The 13,447-nt window shown below is 38.2% G+C and overlaps 1 protein-coding gene across 1 annotated transcript; it reads right to left on the reverse strand.

Moving 5' to 3' along the window:
* Nucleotides 1-5,652: 5,652 nt before the first annotated feature.
* On the reverse strand, nt 5,653-6,322 carry LOC131431727 (zinc finger protein 512B-like). Its single transcript, XM_058597590.1, has 2 exons — nt 6,250-6,322; nt 5,653-6,191 (listed from the first exon to the last, which is right to left on the reverse strand). Exons 1-2 carry the CDS (start codon nt 6,253-6,255, stop codon nt 5,691-5,693), a joined length of 507 nt encoding a protein of 168 aa, XP_058453573.1. The 5' UTR covers nt 6,256-6,322; the 3' UTR covers nt 5,653-5,690.
* Between the last annotated feature and the right edge of the window lie 7,125 nt (nt 6,323-13,447).

Raw genomic sequence — 13,447 nt, forward strand, 5'->3', positions numbered from 1 at the left:
TACACCAGGATTCTATTGTAGAGGTAGCTCTTTAGGATTCGGCAAACATAATCTGGGACCCGCATTCGGTGTAGTGCTGTGGCGATGGCCTCCCAGCTGGCACTGTTGAAAACATTCTTCACGTCCACTGTAACCACGGCGCAGTATCGGTCACCTCTTCGCTTCTGTTTGGACGCCTTCTCAGCGCTCTCAAGCACTGTCCGGATTGCATCAATCGTCGACACTTCTTGACGAAAACCGAACTGCATGTTCGACAATCCTCGTTCGCCTTCCGTGCAAGAATGAATTCTTTCCAGGAGTTTCCCAAGTGTGTCCAGCAGGCAAATAGGCCTATACGAGGCAGGATTACCCGGTGGTTTAACTGGCTTCGGCAACAACACCAGTGTGTGTGTTGTCAACAAAGAGGACGAGATCTCAGAGATGACTGGACAGATTTTGATCAAACTAGTCGCAAATAAAAGGTATTTCCGTCACCCTGAACGTTGTTGAATGGTTTTGTGATTGGATGCTTACTTTTGGAGTTATACAAAGTTTTATGTCAAAATTGACAATATCTGCCACAATGATTTTTGACAATATCTGCCACAATTGACCTTGAAAACAGAATATGGTTTTAGATTTAGATTCCGCACGGTTATAGCTATAGAACAAGTCATAGATTGGAAAATCCGTTCCGAGAAAAGTGAAATACGATTTTCAATACTGTTTTATGCAGTTGTTTCTTAGCACCTAAAAGACTGTGCACAGCACCCTTTTCAGTGACGTTTCGATTTTAGCACGGTTCGTTTTTGGCAACATAATCGTTTGAACATGACATAGGCAGTATTTTCAAATTCAAAACAATCTCATGTTTAGATTTTGTTGTTTTTTGATACTTTTCGGTTAGTTACTCACCGAAAAGTATCAAAAAACAACAAAATCTAACGAAGTTGCGGTGACTAAATAGAAGACAATCTCATGTTTATATTGATTTAAACTGCTTGCAACAATAATTGCTGGAAGAACACAAGAGTTAAATAAATTTGTTTTTGAAAAATAATTTCAATAATTTTTTTGGCGATGGCTTAACCGATTTCTACAAACTTAGACTCATATAAACAATTCTATGCTCCCAATTTCATTTGGATCTGACTTCTGGTCTCAGAACTACAGGATGATATATGTATTGAAGTTTAAATAATGTCACTCATTTCGCTAGTAAATGGCTAAACCGATTTCGTCCATCTAACAATTATATAAAAGGTCTTAAGGTTCCATAAAAACTACTTGTTTTTAATCAGATCCGACTTCCGGTTCAGAAGATACATAGTGATTAGTGTAAAAATTTTACAAAAAATTCAACGGGTTCATCGGGTTTACACATTTTGAGAGTCGACGACCAAATAAACTTATTTCAGTTCTACCGGTACTCGGTTTTTGATCCGGGAAGGTCGGTTATGTGAAACGCACTAAGATTTTTTGAAGATGGCTACACTGATTTTGAAAAATTTCTAATTTAACTGAGTTCGGCTTTACCGATTTTCGAACTCCATTTCCGAAAGTATCGGGAATAAAGAAGCTAAAAGAAGGCCAAAACCAATTGATTGAACAAAAATTCAGATTAAAGTAAACTTATGGTCCCATACAAAATTTATGAATTTTATCCGATTTCGACTTCCAATTTTAAAATTACAGGGTGAAGAGTGTTTGAAATTCAAACCGTGATAGAAGATGACGATACCTAAAAATCTTCAAAGTTGGGCTCGAGCTGTTTCAATTTATTCGTCATACTAATTCAGGGAGATACAAACTATTTTTGATTATGCTGGTCTCTGAATACCATTCCTGGAAGTATCATAAATAATGATGAAAACTTTATAGAGAAACTCACTTTTACATCTCATAGAATGCTTAATCGATTGTCACACGTTTAGATTGAAAGAAATAATTTTAAGGATTCATACAATTTCTATCTACGATTCGTGTTGCAGTTCCAAAGTTTGAATTAAAATTAATTTAAAACGACGGTCATTAAAATAATTTCATGAAAACTAAGCACAACGAAGAATATTCACGCAAAAAACACATGTTTTGATAAAAAATCATCTCACTGCTAGGTAGATTAAGCACGTTTTTATATCGTTTATTTCACCCCGACTTTAACCTTTTCGGTCCCGGGTTGGTGGTTCAATGCATAGAACACTGGTCTTACAAGCCAGTGGTTGTATGTTCGAGCCCCGACCTGGAAGGATTCTTAGTGTCAGTAGGATCGTAGTTAGTACTAACCATGCAATGATCCTGTACGCTATGAATCGGCTGCGAAGTCTGTTGAAACAGAAAGGTCAAAGTCTACAAACAAAAATGTATTGCCAAGACTTTGCTTAACATTTCGGCAGTTCGCCGGGGGGAGCAAATGTTCTAAATTTAGTAAAAAAAGAACTTTTCCGTTATATATAAAGAAAATTCTTTATGTTACAGAATATATATTCAAATTTATAGAATATTGACAAATTGTTTTGAATTTTTCTAATATTCACAATTGGGCAACAAATGCTTTTGATTACGATACTTATTAGGATTTATTTTCAAACATATACGGGTTTGTAACGATACCCAAAATATTGTTGAAATGTACTCCAAACCTTTTTGGAAATTTTCTAAAACATTGCAGATCTTCTTATGAATTTTGAAAAATCTGTGCTGGAATCTATTAAAGCCTTCGAAATATTTCTAAATCCTCTAACCTTTTCAATAGTTTCAAAATATTTTCGAAAATCTTCTAAATTTTTGGTGAATCCTCAGAAATCTTATGAAGTTTACAAAAAAATTTCAAGCTTTGGAATTTTACCGAAAATCCTTAAAATTTTTAATATTAACATTGTCCCACATATTTCATACTTTTCTTCAATATCCAGAAACATTTTGAAGATTTTTATAATGTTTCAAAAACACCTGGAATGTTTCGGTTAAAGTTAAAATCGCTCAAAACGTTTCGATAGTTTTATTGATTGTTAGAACTCTGGAATAATTTAAAAAAAAAACATGAAATTTTACTTTTTGGTTTGATTGTTGCGATATCCATAACATCGAAGTTTTTTGTAAATTCCAGTAACTCCGATTCTCTGATACAATTCATAACTTTTTAACCATTTTGACGGAAAAATTGAGCGTTTCAAGTGTTTCCTCAAATTAAAAAATTCAATAGCAGTCTTGAAATTAAAAGATTTTCAACAGTTTTTCGAATTCTGAAATCATTATAAATTAGTGAGGATCATCTTATACCTTCTGATATTTCCGGAATTCTTCTGAAATCTTTTGAAATCTTCTAAAATCTTCTGAAATCTTCTGAAATCTTCTGAAATCTTCTGAAATCTTCTGAAATCTTCTGAAATCTTCTGAAATCTTCTGAAATCTTCTGAAATCTTCTGAAATCTTCTGAAATCTTCTGAAATCTTTTGAAATCTTCTAAAATCTTCTGAAATCTTCTGAAATCTTCTGAAATCTTCTGAAATCTTCTGAAATCTTCTGAAATCTTCTGAAATCTTCTGAAATCTTCTGAAATCTTCTGAAATCTTCTGAAATCTTCTGAAATCTTCTGAAATCTTCTGAAATCTTCTGAAATCTTCTGAAATCTTCTGAAATCTTCTGAAATCTTCTGAAATCTTCTGAAATCTTCTGAAATCTTCAAAAATCTTCTGAAATCTTCTGAAATCTTCTGAAATCTTCTGAAATCTTCTGAAATCTTCTGAAATCTTCTGAAATCTTCTGAAATCTTCTGAAATCTTCTGAAATCTTCTGAAATCTTCTGAAATCTTCTGAAATCTTCTGAAATCTTCTGAAATCTTCTGAAATCTTCTGAAATCTTCTGAAATCTTCTGAAATCTTCTGAAATCTTCTGAAATCTTCTGAAATCTTCTGAAATCTTCTGAAATCTTCTACTCTGTGTTGATGTCTACTTATGATATTTTTTCTCAAATTTAAGAACTCAATTGCATGAACATTTTCTTTCCCACGACAAAAATCCACCAAGGCGGCATGGGACACAGCAGCGACAAATAATTAATTAAACCCAACCAAAACCCCGTTCCGATCCCCGGTGGCCCGGACGGAAAACCCGTTGTCATAATTCCCGGCAAACACCGGAGAAGAAAAACTTTTCCAAATAATAGCATTATGATGCTAATCACGACACCCACGCGTGAATAATCACTGACCCATTTTTTGTCCGTGGAAAGGTAACTCAAAAAACCGGCCGAATTCTGGCGAATGCCGCCACAATCAATCCCCGTCAGTCAGGGCAAGTACCTGCATCAAAATGGTTGATGGTAATTTGTCTTAGAACAGAGTTGAATTGGAGCTATTTTCATAAATTAGATCCGTTATCAAGCAATCCTGAACCCTGCTCTGGACTGCTGGTAGGAGTTTTTGTCGAACTTCGCAGGAAACTTTTCAATAAAACATTTCGTTCCTTTGCAGTGAGTTGTCGAATTCCCTCGCTCTCGATGTACGAGAAGATGAGGAAACCTGGGGAGGGAGGAGGGTTACTTTCAATCAGAGCGAGGCAATGTTGATTTTACAACCTCCTGCCAAACGCAATTTTGCTTCCCCCCGTGCTGTGCGACCGAAGAAAGGTATGCGTGATTCTCACAATTCGGTGAACCATCATTGCTCGGTATGCCTATTCAAACATTGGCGTTCAGATCGTGGTCGAAATCAAATTCCTATCATCAAATTGAAGGGGAATCTGTGTTTATTTTAAGAAGGGATGTGTAGGGATGCAAACAAACCTTTCTTAGTATTAGACGAAACCCTTCGCTCAGGAAGAGTTGTCGGATCCCTATATCTGGGATCCCTCACTAAGAGATAGTGTGATGAGGCATGAGTGGGGTCACCATTTGCTGCAATCTTCAAACAGAACAGCAATAAAATTTATATCGTTCTCGATTACAGAATAACATGCTGAGAGAGCAACCAGCGGAAGTGCTGCCGATGACAGAATTGAAATCACTTTTTGATGAAGTAGGAACCCCAGTAGCCGAAATTCCTCAGCGATCCGAGGCCCGGATGGGGTGGCAAAGGAAAAAGGAATGTACTCCAAACACCCTCTCTGAGGATCCGAAGAGCGCTTGTCGTCGTCTTCTTTCGTAGGGTTCATATCACTGTCACGGGTGCTGTGTTCCGACGCTTCGAAGGGGAAATCCGACAACGCCGTTTTGTTCGCACTCTTCGGAAGTACGACTCCCGCTTTGCCAGATAATTTATTTAAGACATAATTACTTTCTAGCCTCATTATCGTACTTTTTTTTCCTTTTTCGCGTTCAAGTAGGGAGAGAAGCGAGCTACTTTCCGATTCAGTCAGGTTGAAAATTGCTTTCCAATGAATCGCCAGTTTGGTCGTTCGGCGTCGGTCGTCGACAACAAGAAATCCGATCCCCCGGTGGCCGTTTGCTTTTGCGACAGAAGGGACAATTCATTTGCATGTTAATTAGGTTAGTGTGATGCAGCTTGCGGTTGTTGCCGAGCTACGAACGCCGAAGGCTCTCCGAATGTCCTGGAAATGTTCTAATTAGGCTACTCCCAGGACAAAAGCTTCTTATAATTAGGATGTCATTGGATAAAAAACTGAACATTTCGGGTAAGGAAAACATCGCCTATTGGCTTTTGTTCATCAATTAGTTAACTCTTAAAGGTACTTCGCTTACAGTATTCTACTAAAATAAACCGAAGAAGTGTTTTTTGTGTTCCTTGATGTGCACAGTCACTGGAACAGGTTTTTCAATGTACACCGGCTTTTTGACGTACACTGGGTAGGGTTTCTCAACATGAACTGCGTACGGTTTCGGCACTTCGACGTATTCCTTCTGGACGACTGGGACCGTGACTTCTACTGGATATGGAACTGGACGATCGACGTGTACGGGAACCTTCTTCTCTACGTAGATTGGAACCTTCTTTTCCACGACCACTGGAACCTTCTTTTCGACGGTGACTGGATATGGAACCTTCACCGGAACCGGAACGTGCTTCTCAACTTCAACCGGGTATGGAACGGGCACGTTCTTGGTGATAGTTTTGGTGATGGTTTTGTGATCGTATCCGAGGTCGTCATGATCGTTACTCAGCTCCCAGAGACCACGTTTTTCTTTCTTGGAAGAATCGTCGACTACCGTGCAGGAGACAATGGCTAGAACCATCGACAATACTACGAACGCCTGTGAAGAGTTAGAAAAATTGGTTAATTAAAGTTTTTGGCCATAGTCCACTGGTTACCTTCATGTTGAGTGCTCCCACGATTGAACTGAACCGGACTAAAACGTTGTGATGATCAAAAGCGAATGATGACCTGCTACTGGCAAGCTACCGTTTTTATTTAGTTCTTCTGTGTGCGATTTGGACCCAGCCGGCATCAGATCGAAAGCGAAGCCGGTAAATTTCATAATCCTCGTTCCGCCAATTTGGATCATTTCACATCTCTTTTCGTGGCGTTACGGACCTAAACGAGCAAAATCATAGGTTGAATAATTTTTAATCGACTGATTCTTATTAGGTGAAGGTTGCAGCGAGGATGCGGCTTATGTTGCTAGTTATTTATTAATTCTTTTCACTAATGTTAATTCTAGTTAGTTTCAAAAGAACATTTTCAATCAGAAGCATAAACAATAATAAAACTATAATTAATGTCTACCGTTAAATTGTTATAGATTTCCAAAGTTTTATATGATTTTAGCATCGCATAATTTGCAGATTTGTTCTACAATAAAATTGCCAAGTAATGTGTGAGAAAAATTAATAATAATTGTTGTGGAAACCACATCAATCCTCAAAAGTAAACATTTACATATACGCTTAAGCATTGGTAATGGTTTCGCAACTTTTTTTCAACTAGTAGGCAAAACCATAGCTGTGATTAAAGATATGTTAGAATCAAGTAACGATAACTTACAAATGATAGCTAGTTCAATGTTTATGTTATAAAGAAAGACTGCCGTCACCTTGTTTCAACCAGCATAACATAAAAAACATGTTCGTGCTCTTGTTGCAACATAGTTTGGACTTACTCGCATCAGAACTAGTTGCGGATTGCTACTTGGGGGTAACGCGTCGTCCTTCCTCATTTAAAAAAAAGGACCGATGATTCCACCTTCCCATTAACCGCACCAAACAGAACATTTATCGGGATGCATTTGTAATTGTTGAACGGCGTTTGGATTATCTTTGTTCAAATTACAGCAATTTTGCTTTTTTTCTGGAGTTAAACTATTCATGATGATTTGCCAAACAATACTAAGTAGAGACGTCACTGTACACTGTCAAAACAACTTTCAGACAATAGAGTAATCCCAATTGAAAACTACAAGGATCAGCCCTATGGAGTTGTCCTAGCCATTGATGTGGAACAATGCAACCAAAATTTCTAATGATCTACAATCAAAAAGTTCAATCACGAGAGTCTCCTTAGATTGATCTTGATTATGAACCAACACCGAACATCGTTTGTCTTGCTTTGTATTAGAGCCGACGAAATTACACCAATATCCCAAATGTATGCAATTATATCATTGTACATACTTGCGATTTCGATATTTAAGCTTTTTTTCGCCAAGCTTGTGTTCAAGTTTTGTATGAAAGCAGTTATTTTTATAGCGGTTAGTTCCTCTACCATTCTGCGATTTCGGCTAAAGCGATGAACTTTTTCTCATTATCAATCGTGTTTATCTCATATAAATTAGAAATTAATCTTAGGCACTCAAAATTTACCCTGGGGTAGTTGTCAATTTCTCAGGTGAAACGACATAACATGGAATTTCATCCGAGCTTGCATGACACAAGGTCAGAGCATACAAATCGAAGCTTCAAATCGTTTTATAGCACTTTTTGTCTTGCTGTCTAGCAACAACCTACCTCTAGCAGGACTGAAACGTTAGCTTTAATTTTGTTTCTATTTATAGATTCGCGTGCTTCCAACAGCTTCGCTTTTACATAGATTGACCAATCAGAGCGATGCTTTCCCTTTGATATATCGCTTACTCCTTCAAAACCGTCGTCTATGGCAGGGATATTCGATATGCCGGAGATGTTTAGCAGACAAAATAGGACACTGCTCACTACTAATAAAAATTTCAATCATTTATAATTGAAAATACGTGGCTTGATACATTCAAATCGAAACATAGAAATATTTCTTTCCTGCTCCACGATTGATTCTGGGGGATTTAAATTCGCACGGAATGATGTGGGGTTCCGTTTACAATGATAGCAGATCATCTTTAATACAAAACATTTGTGACGATTTTAGCATGACGGTATTAAATATGGGTAGCATGACACGGATCCCAAGACCTCCTGCACGCCCAAGTGCATTAGATCTATCTCTTTGCTCAACATCAATTCGACTAGATTGCAACTGGAAAATATTGCCTGATTTACACGGTAGCGATCATTTACCAATCATCATCTCAATTAGCTGTAACAAATGTATTGCTAATTCAGCTAGTATTCCATATGATTTGACAAAAAATATCGACTGGATTAAATACCAAAGTAGTATCTCTAGTATTTTGAATTCAATGGAAGAGCTCCCTCCACTTGAATAATATGACTTCCTCATTTGTTCGATTCTGGAGGCAGCAGAACAATCCCAAACTAAACGCTTTCCTGGGCCAACGACTAACAGAAGGCCTCCCAACCCCTGGTGGGACAAAGAGTGCTTAGAGGCTAAACTCGCAAAACAAAATGCTTGCAAGACGTTTCTAAAACGAGGAGGAGGAACTCCTCAGAATTTTGAAAAACTTATGGTTTTAGAAACCAAATACAAGAGCATACTTCGAGCCAAAATATGTAGCTATTGGAGACATTTTGTGGAAGGTTTGTCAAGAGAAACCTCAATGAGCACTCTTTGGAATACGGCCAGACGAATGAGGAATCGTAACGTGGGCAATGAGAGTGATGAATACTCGAACCGATGGATATTTGACTTTGCTAGGAAAGTTTGCCCAGATTCTGTTCCTACGCAGAGCATTATACGGGAATCTCCTCCAAATAATGGTTTTATTAATAACCCATTTTCAATGATGGAATTTTTCATAGCACTCTTGTCTTGTAACAATAACGCTCCTGGGTTGGACAGAATTAAATTCAATTTGGTGAAGAATCTGCCCGACCTCGCAAAAAGACGTTTGTTGGAATTGTTCAACAAGTTTCTTGAGCAAAATATTGTTCCGCCTGACTGGAGACAAGTGAAAGTTATCGCCATTCAAAAGCCGGGGAAACCAGCTTCCAATCACAACTCATATAGACCCATTGCGATGTTGTCCTGCATCAGAAAATTGTTCGAAAAAATTATTCTGCGACGTCTCGACACTTGGGTCGAGACGAACGGTTTGTTGTCAGATACTCAGTTTGGCTTCCGTAGAAATAAAGGGACGAATGATTGCCTTGCATTGCTTTCGTCTGACATCCAAATTGCCTTCGCTCAAAAGCAACAAATGGCATCTGAATCCTTTAGACATTAAAGGAGCATTTGATTCAGTTTCCATTGATGTTCTTTCAGACATGCTCCACCAACATGGACTCGCAGCGGTTATAAATAATTATTTGCACAACCTTTTGTCAGAGAAACGCATGCATTTTTCACATGGCGATTTGGCAACATTCAGAATTAGCTACATGGGTCTCCCGCAAGGCTCATGCCTCAGTCCGCTTCTCTATAATTTTTACGTGAATGACATTGACAGCTGTCTCGTAACCCCATGTACACTAAGACAATTGGCAGATGATGGCGTGGTTTCAGTTACTGGACCCAAAGCTATTGATCTGCATAAACCATTGCAAGATACCTTAGATAACTTGTCCGTTTGGGCTGTTCATCTTGGTATCGAATTCCCTGCGGAAGAACAGTCGTCTTTTCAAGAAAGTATGATCCCGCGCAGCTTCAGCTCCATATGATGGAAAGAATGATCCAACAGGTTTTAACTTTTAAATACCTCGGGGTGTGGTTCGATTCCAAATGCACGTGGGGAGGACACATTAGGTATCTGATAACGAAATGCCAACAAAGAGTAAATTTTCTTCGAACAATAACAGGATCTTGGTGGGGTGCTCATCCGGAAGATCTAATAAAATTGTATCAGACAACGATACTTTCAGTGATGGAATATGGATGCGTTTGCTTTCGTTCCGCTGCAAACTCTCATATTATCAAACTGGAGCGAATTCAGTATCGTTGTTTGCGAATTGCTTTAGGGTGCATGCATTCGACACATACAATGAGTCTTGAAGTTCTGGCGGGAGTTCTTCCATTAAAAGATCGATTTTGGGAGCTTTCATCACGCCTGCTAATAAGATGTGAGGTGCTGAATCCCATGGTAATTAAAAATTTCGAACGACTTGTCGAGCTTCGATCTCAAACAAAATTCATGACAGTATACAGGGTCCGGCACTCGAAGTGTAACCAATTAAAAAGGCCATAAATTCAGTTTGGAAAATTACTTTTACTTAATTCAAAGTACAAAATGTGTAAAAATAATACAAAATTCAGAATCAATTCACTTTTGCTCGATATGACCACCTTTTGCCTTGACTTGATGACTTGAGAGAGCGAAGGAGTTGCTTCGTTTGGCCGAATGTGACTTGCAGGTATTTTGGCCCACTCGCGGACAATAACTTTTTTCAGCGCCTCGAGACTGGTGTATCTTTTAGTTCGGACTTTGCTCTCCAAAATGGCCCAAAGAGAATAATCCATTGGATTCGCATCTGGTGAATTCGAGAGCCATTGTGTGGACGTGATGAAGTTCGGAACGTTGTTTTTCTTGGTTCACTCGAGCTTTGTGAGACGGTGCCGAGTCCTGCTGAAAAGTCCATGGTCTGCCACCGAAATGTTTGTCTGCCCACGGCTTCATAGCAACCTCCAGAATACTTTCCCGATAATATGTCGCATTTACCTTGACGCCAGGCTCGATGAAAACGATTGGAGAGCGCCCATCTGCGGTTACAGTGGCCCAAACCATTATCTGTTGCGGGTGCTGCCTCCTGGTGGCCAATCGATGACTCAAATTCTCGTATGAACGATCGGTCAAGTAAACCCTATCGTTTTGAGAGTTTACGAATTGCTCAATTGGAAAAAATTTCTCGTCAGAAAATACAATGTTCGGAAATTGACCGCTTTCGGCCAAACGAAGCAACTCCTTCGCTCTCTCAAGTCAAGATTATTTTTTCGCGTTCACTTTTGGCAAAATGCTTTCTTGCGCTTGTAAACAATACAACTCCGAACTGTCATTTAGCAAATTTCTAGAGAGCTGATGCCCGTGCGTCAGCTGCGCGAGCGGTCTGAAGTTGGTTACACTTCGAGTACCGGACCCTGTATTCTAACCATATGTCACAGGAAATCAACCCTTCAATATATTCCTATCCGTGTCAGCATCCTAAGTGCCCCTGACTCAACTTTATTTTTCGATACATCCATGCAGCGCGAAGTGCGTGGAATCCCGGATCATCTACGCTCGACGGAAATCCCAAAAATATTTTCAAGTAAGTTCAGCCATATTGACTCTGAGAAAATGTTTTACACGGACGGATCGCGAATTGAAGAAGCGACATGGTTTGGTATGTTCAACAATAATGTTTCGGCCTCATTTAGGCTTCAAGAACCTGCATCTGTTTATATAGCAGAGCTAGCAGCAGTTCATTATAGTTTGAGTGTAATCGTCACATTATCTCCAAACCATTATTTCCTCTTCACAGATAGTCTGAGTGCAATTGAAGCCATTCGCTCAAACATGACTGGCAAGACTGGACCGTTTTTTCCTGGGCAAAATAAAACAGTACCTGAACGACATATTGAACAATAATTATCTAATCACTATAGTCTGGGTCCCGGCTCATTGCTCCATTCCTGGCAATGAAAGAGCCGATATTTTAGCCAAGCGTGGTGCTATTGAGGGTGAAATTTATGAGAGACCGATTGCTTTCAACGAATTCTAGAGCTCGTCTCGCCAAAGAACACTTGCCAGCTGGCAAGCTTCTTGGGATAAAGATGATCTGGGTCGGTGGATGCACTCAATTATTCCGAAAATATCGACAAAGGCATGGTTCAGGGGACTGGATGTGAGTAGGGATTTCATTCGTGTGATGTCCAGACTCATGTCCAATCACTACACGTTAGATGCACATCTCCTTCGAATTGGGTTCTCCGAGACTAATCATTGTGCTTGCGGAGAAGGTTATCGGGATATTGATCATGTCGTTTGGACATGCGTGGAGTATCGTGATGTCAGATCTCAACTAATAAATTCTTTGCGTACCCAAGGTAGACTATCCAATATCCCAGTTCGAGACATTCTTGCTTGTCGTGACCTTTCATACATGAAACTTATTTATCATTTCATAAAGAAAATTGGAGTTTCAATTTAATAAAGGCCCCTTTTAAGACTTAGCTCTGATCCCAGCTGCGTCCATGAGTTCAACTTATCATGAGTTCAACCATGAAATTATCAACAAAACGTCAATAAAACAACAATAACAGCTTATTTTATAATTTATAGGAGTTAATCGTTTGGTTCAAATAATATTTCCGAGTAGATTTCATAATTAATGACGAGTTACCTAAGATGATATTTTAGTAATAAGAGGAATATGTTTTAATAAATTCAAATCGTTGTGACTATGTTAGAATTAAATTAGGATAAGAATATTATGGAAAAGTGATGCTACGGCGAAGAAAAACTTATGTAAACTGCCTTAAGAAATAAACGTATTTATGAAAAAAATAGAAATATTTCCAATCAGAGGATGAAATAATATTAAAAATTGATGCAAAATAGATTGAGCTATAAGTCTTTAAAACGTGACCGCATTTCCACGTGTATTTTTCCTTGAGTTTCTAATTTGCATCCCTATATAGAAAATAAAGATGTGTTGCACATCAAAAAAACCCTTCTTAATACACCTAGTAGTGGTGTGATAAATCCTTTCTCCTCTTTCATAACGGTCTCATGAAAATATATTTATTACTTTTATTAAATAATTTTGGATACTTATTTTGACACCAATTGATTCAGATTGATTAGAGTAGCTCACAAAAGCATTCTTCAAAGTTTATGTCACACAGTCGGCATCATTTTTCCAACCTAGTGCTTGAAATTTGTGTTGACTATTTGTATGAGAAGAGTGATGCTAATCTAAAAAAAATCCTTCTTAGTCCACTTAGTGAAATTTTCATATATTTTGAAAAATCACCACAGGGGGGAGTACATGAAATTTTATAAATCGAAAAAAAAAATTTGATGCCGAAAGTCTTAGAATTACATGAAACGTAGAGATTTAGTGTCATCTCGAAAAAAATTTTATTTTGAAAAAATCGACTTTTTGGGACTCAAAAAGGTACCGTTACCCTACTCAGAAATAAAATCAAGTTTTCTGAAGCGGGCAATTTCATTTTTTCCTTGCATTTTTATTTCTAGTTATATCTTTA

Source organism: Malaya genurostris, chromosome 2, assembly GCF_030247185.1.
Source record: "Malaya genurostris strain Urasoe2022 chromosome 2, Malgen_1.1, whole genome shotgun sequence".
Taxonomy (NCBI): Eukaryota; Metazoa; Arthropoda; class Insecta; order Diptera; family Culicidae; genus Malaya; species Malaya genurostris.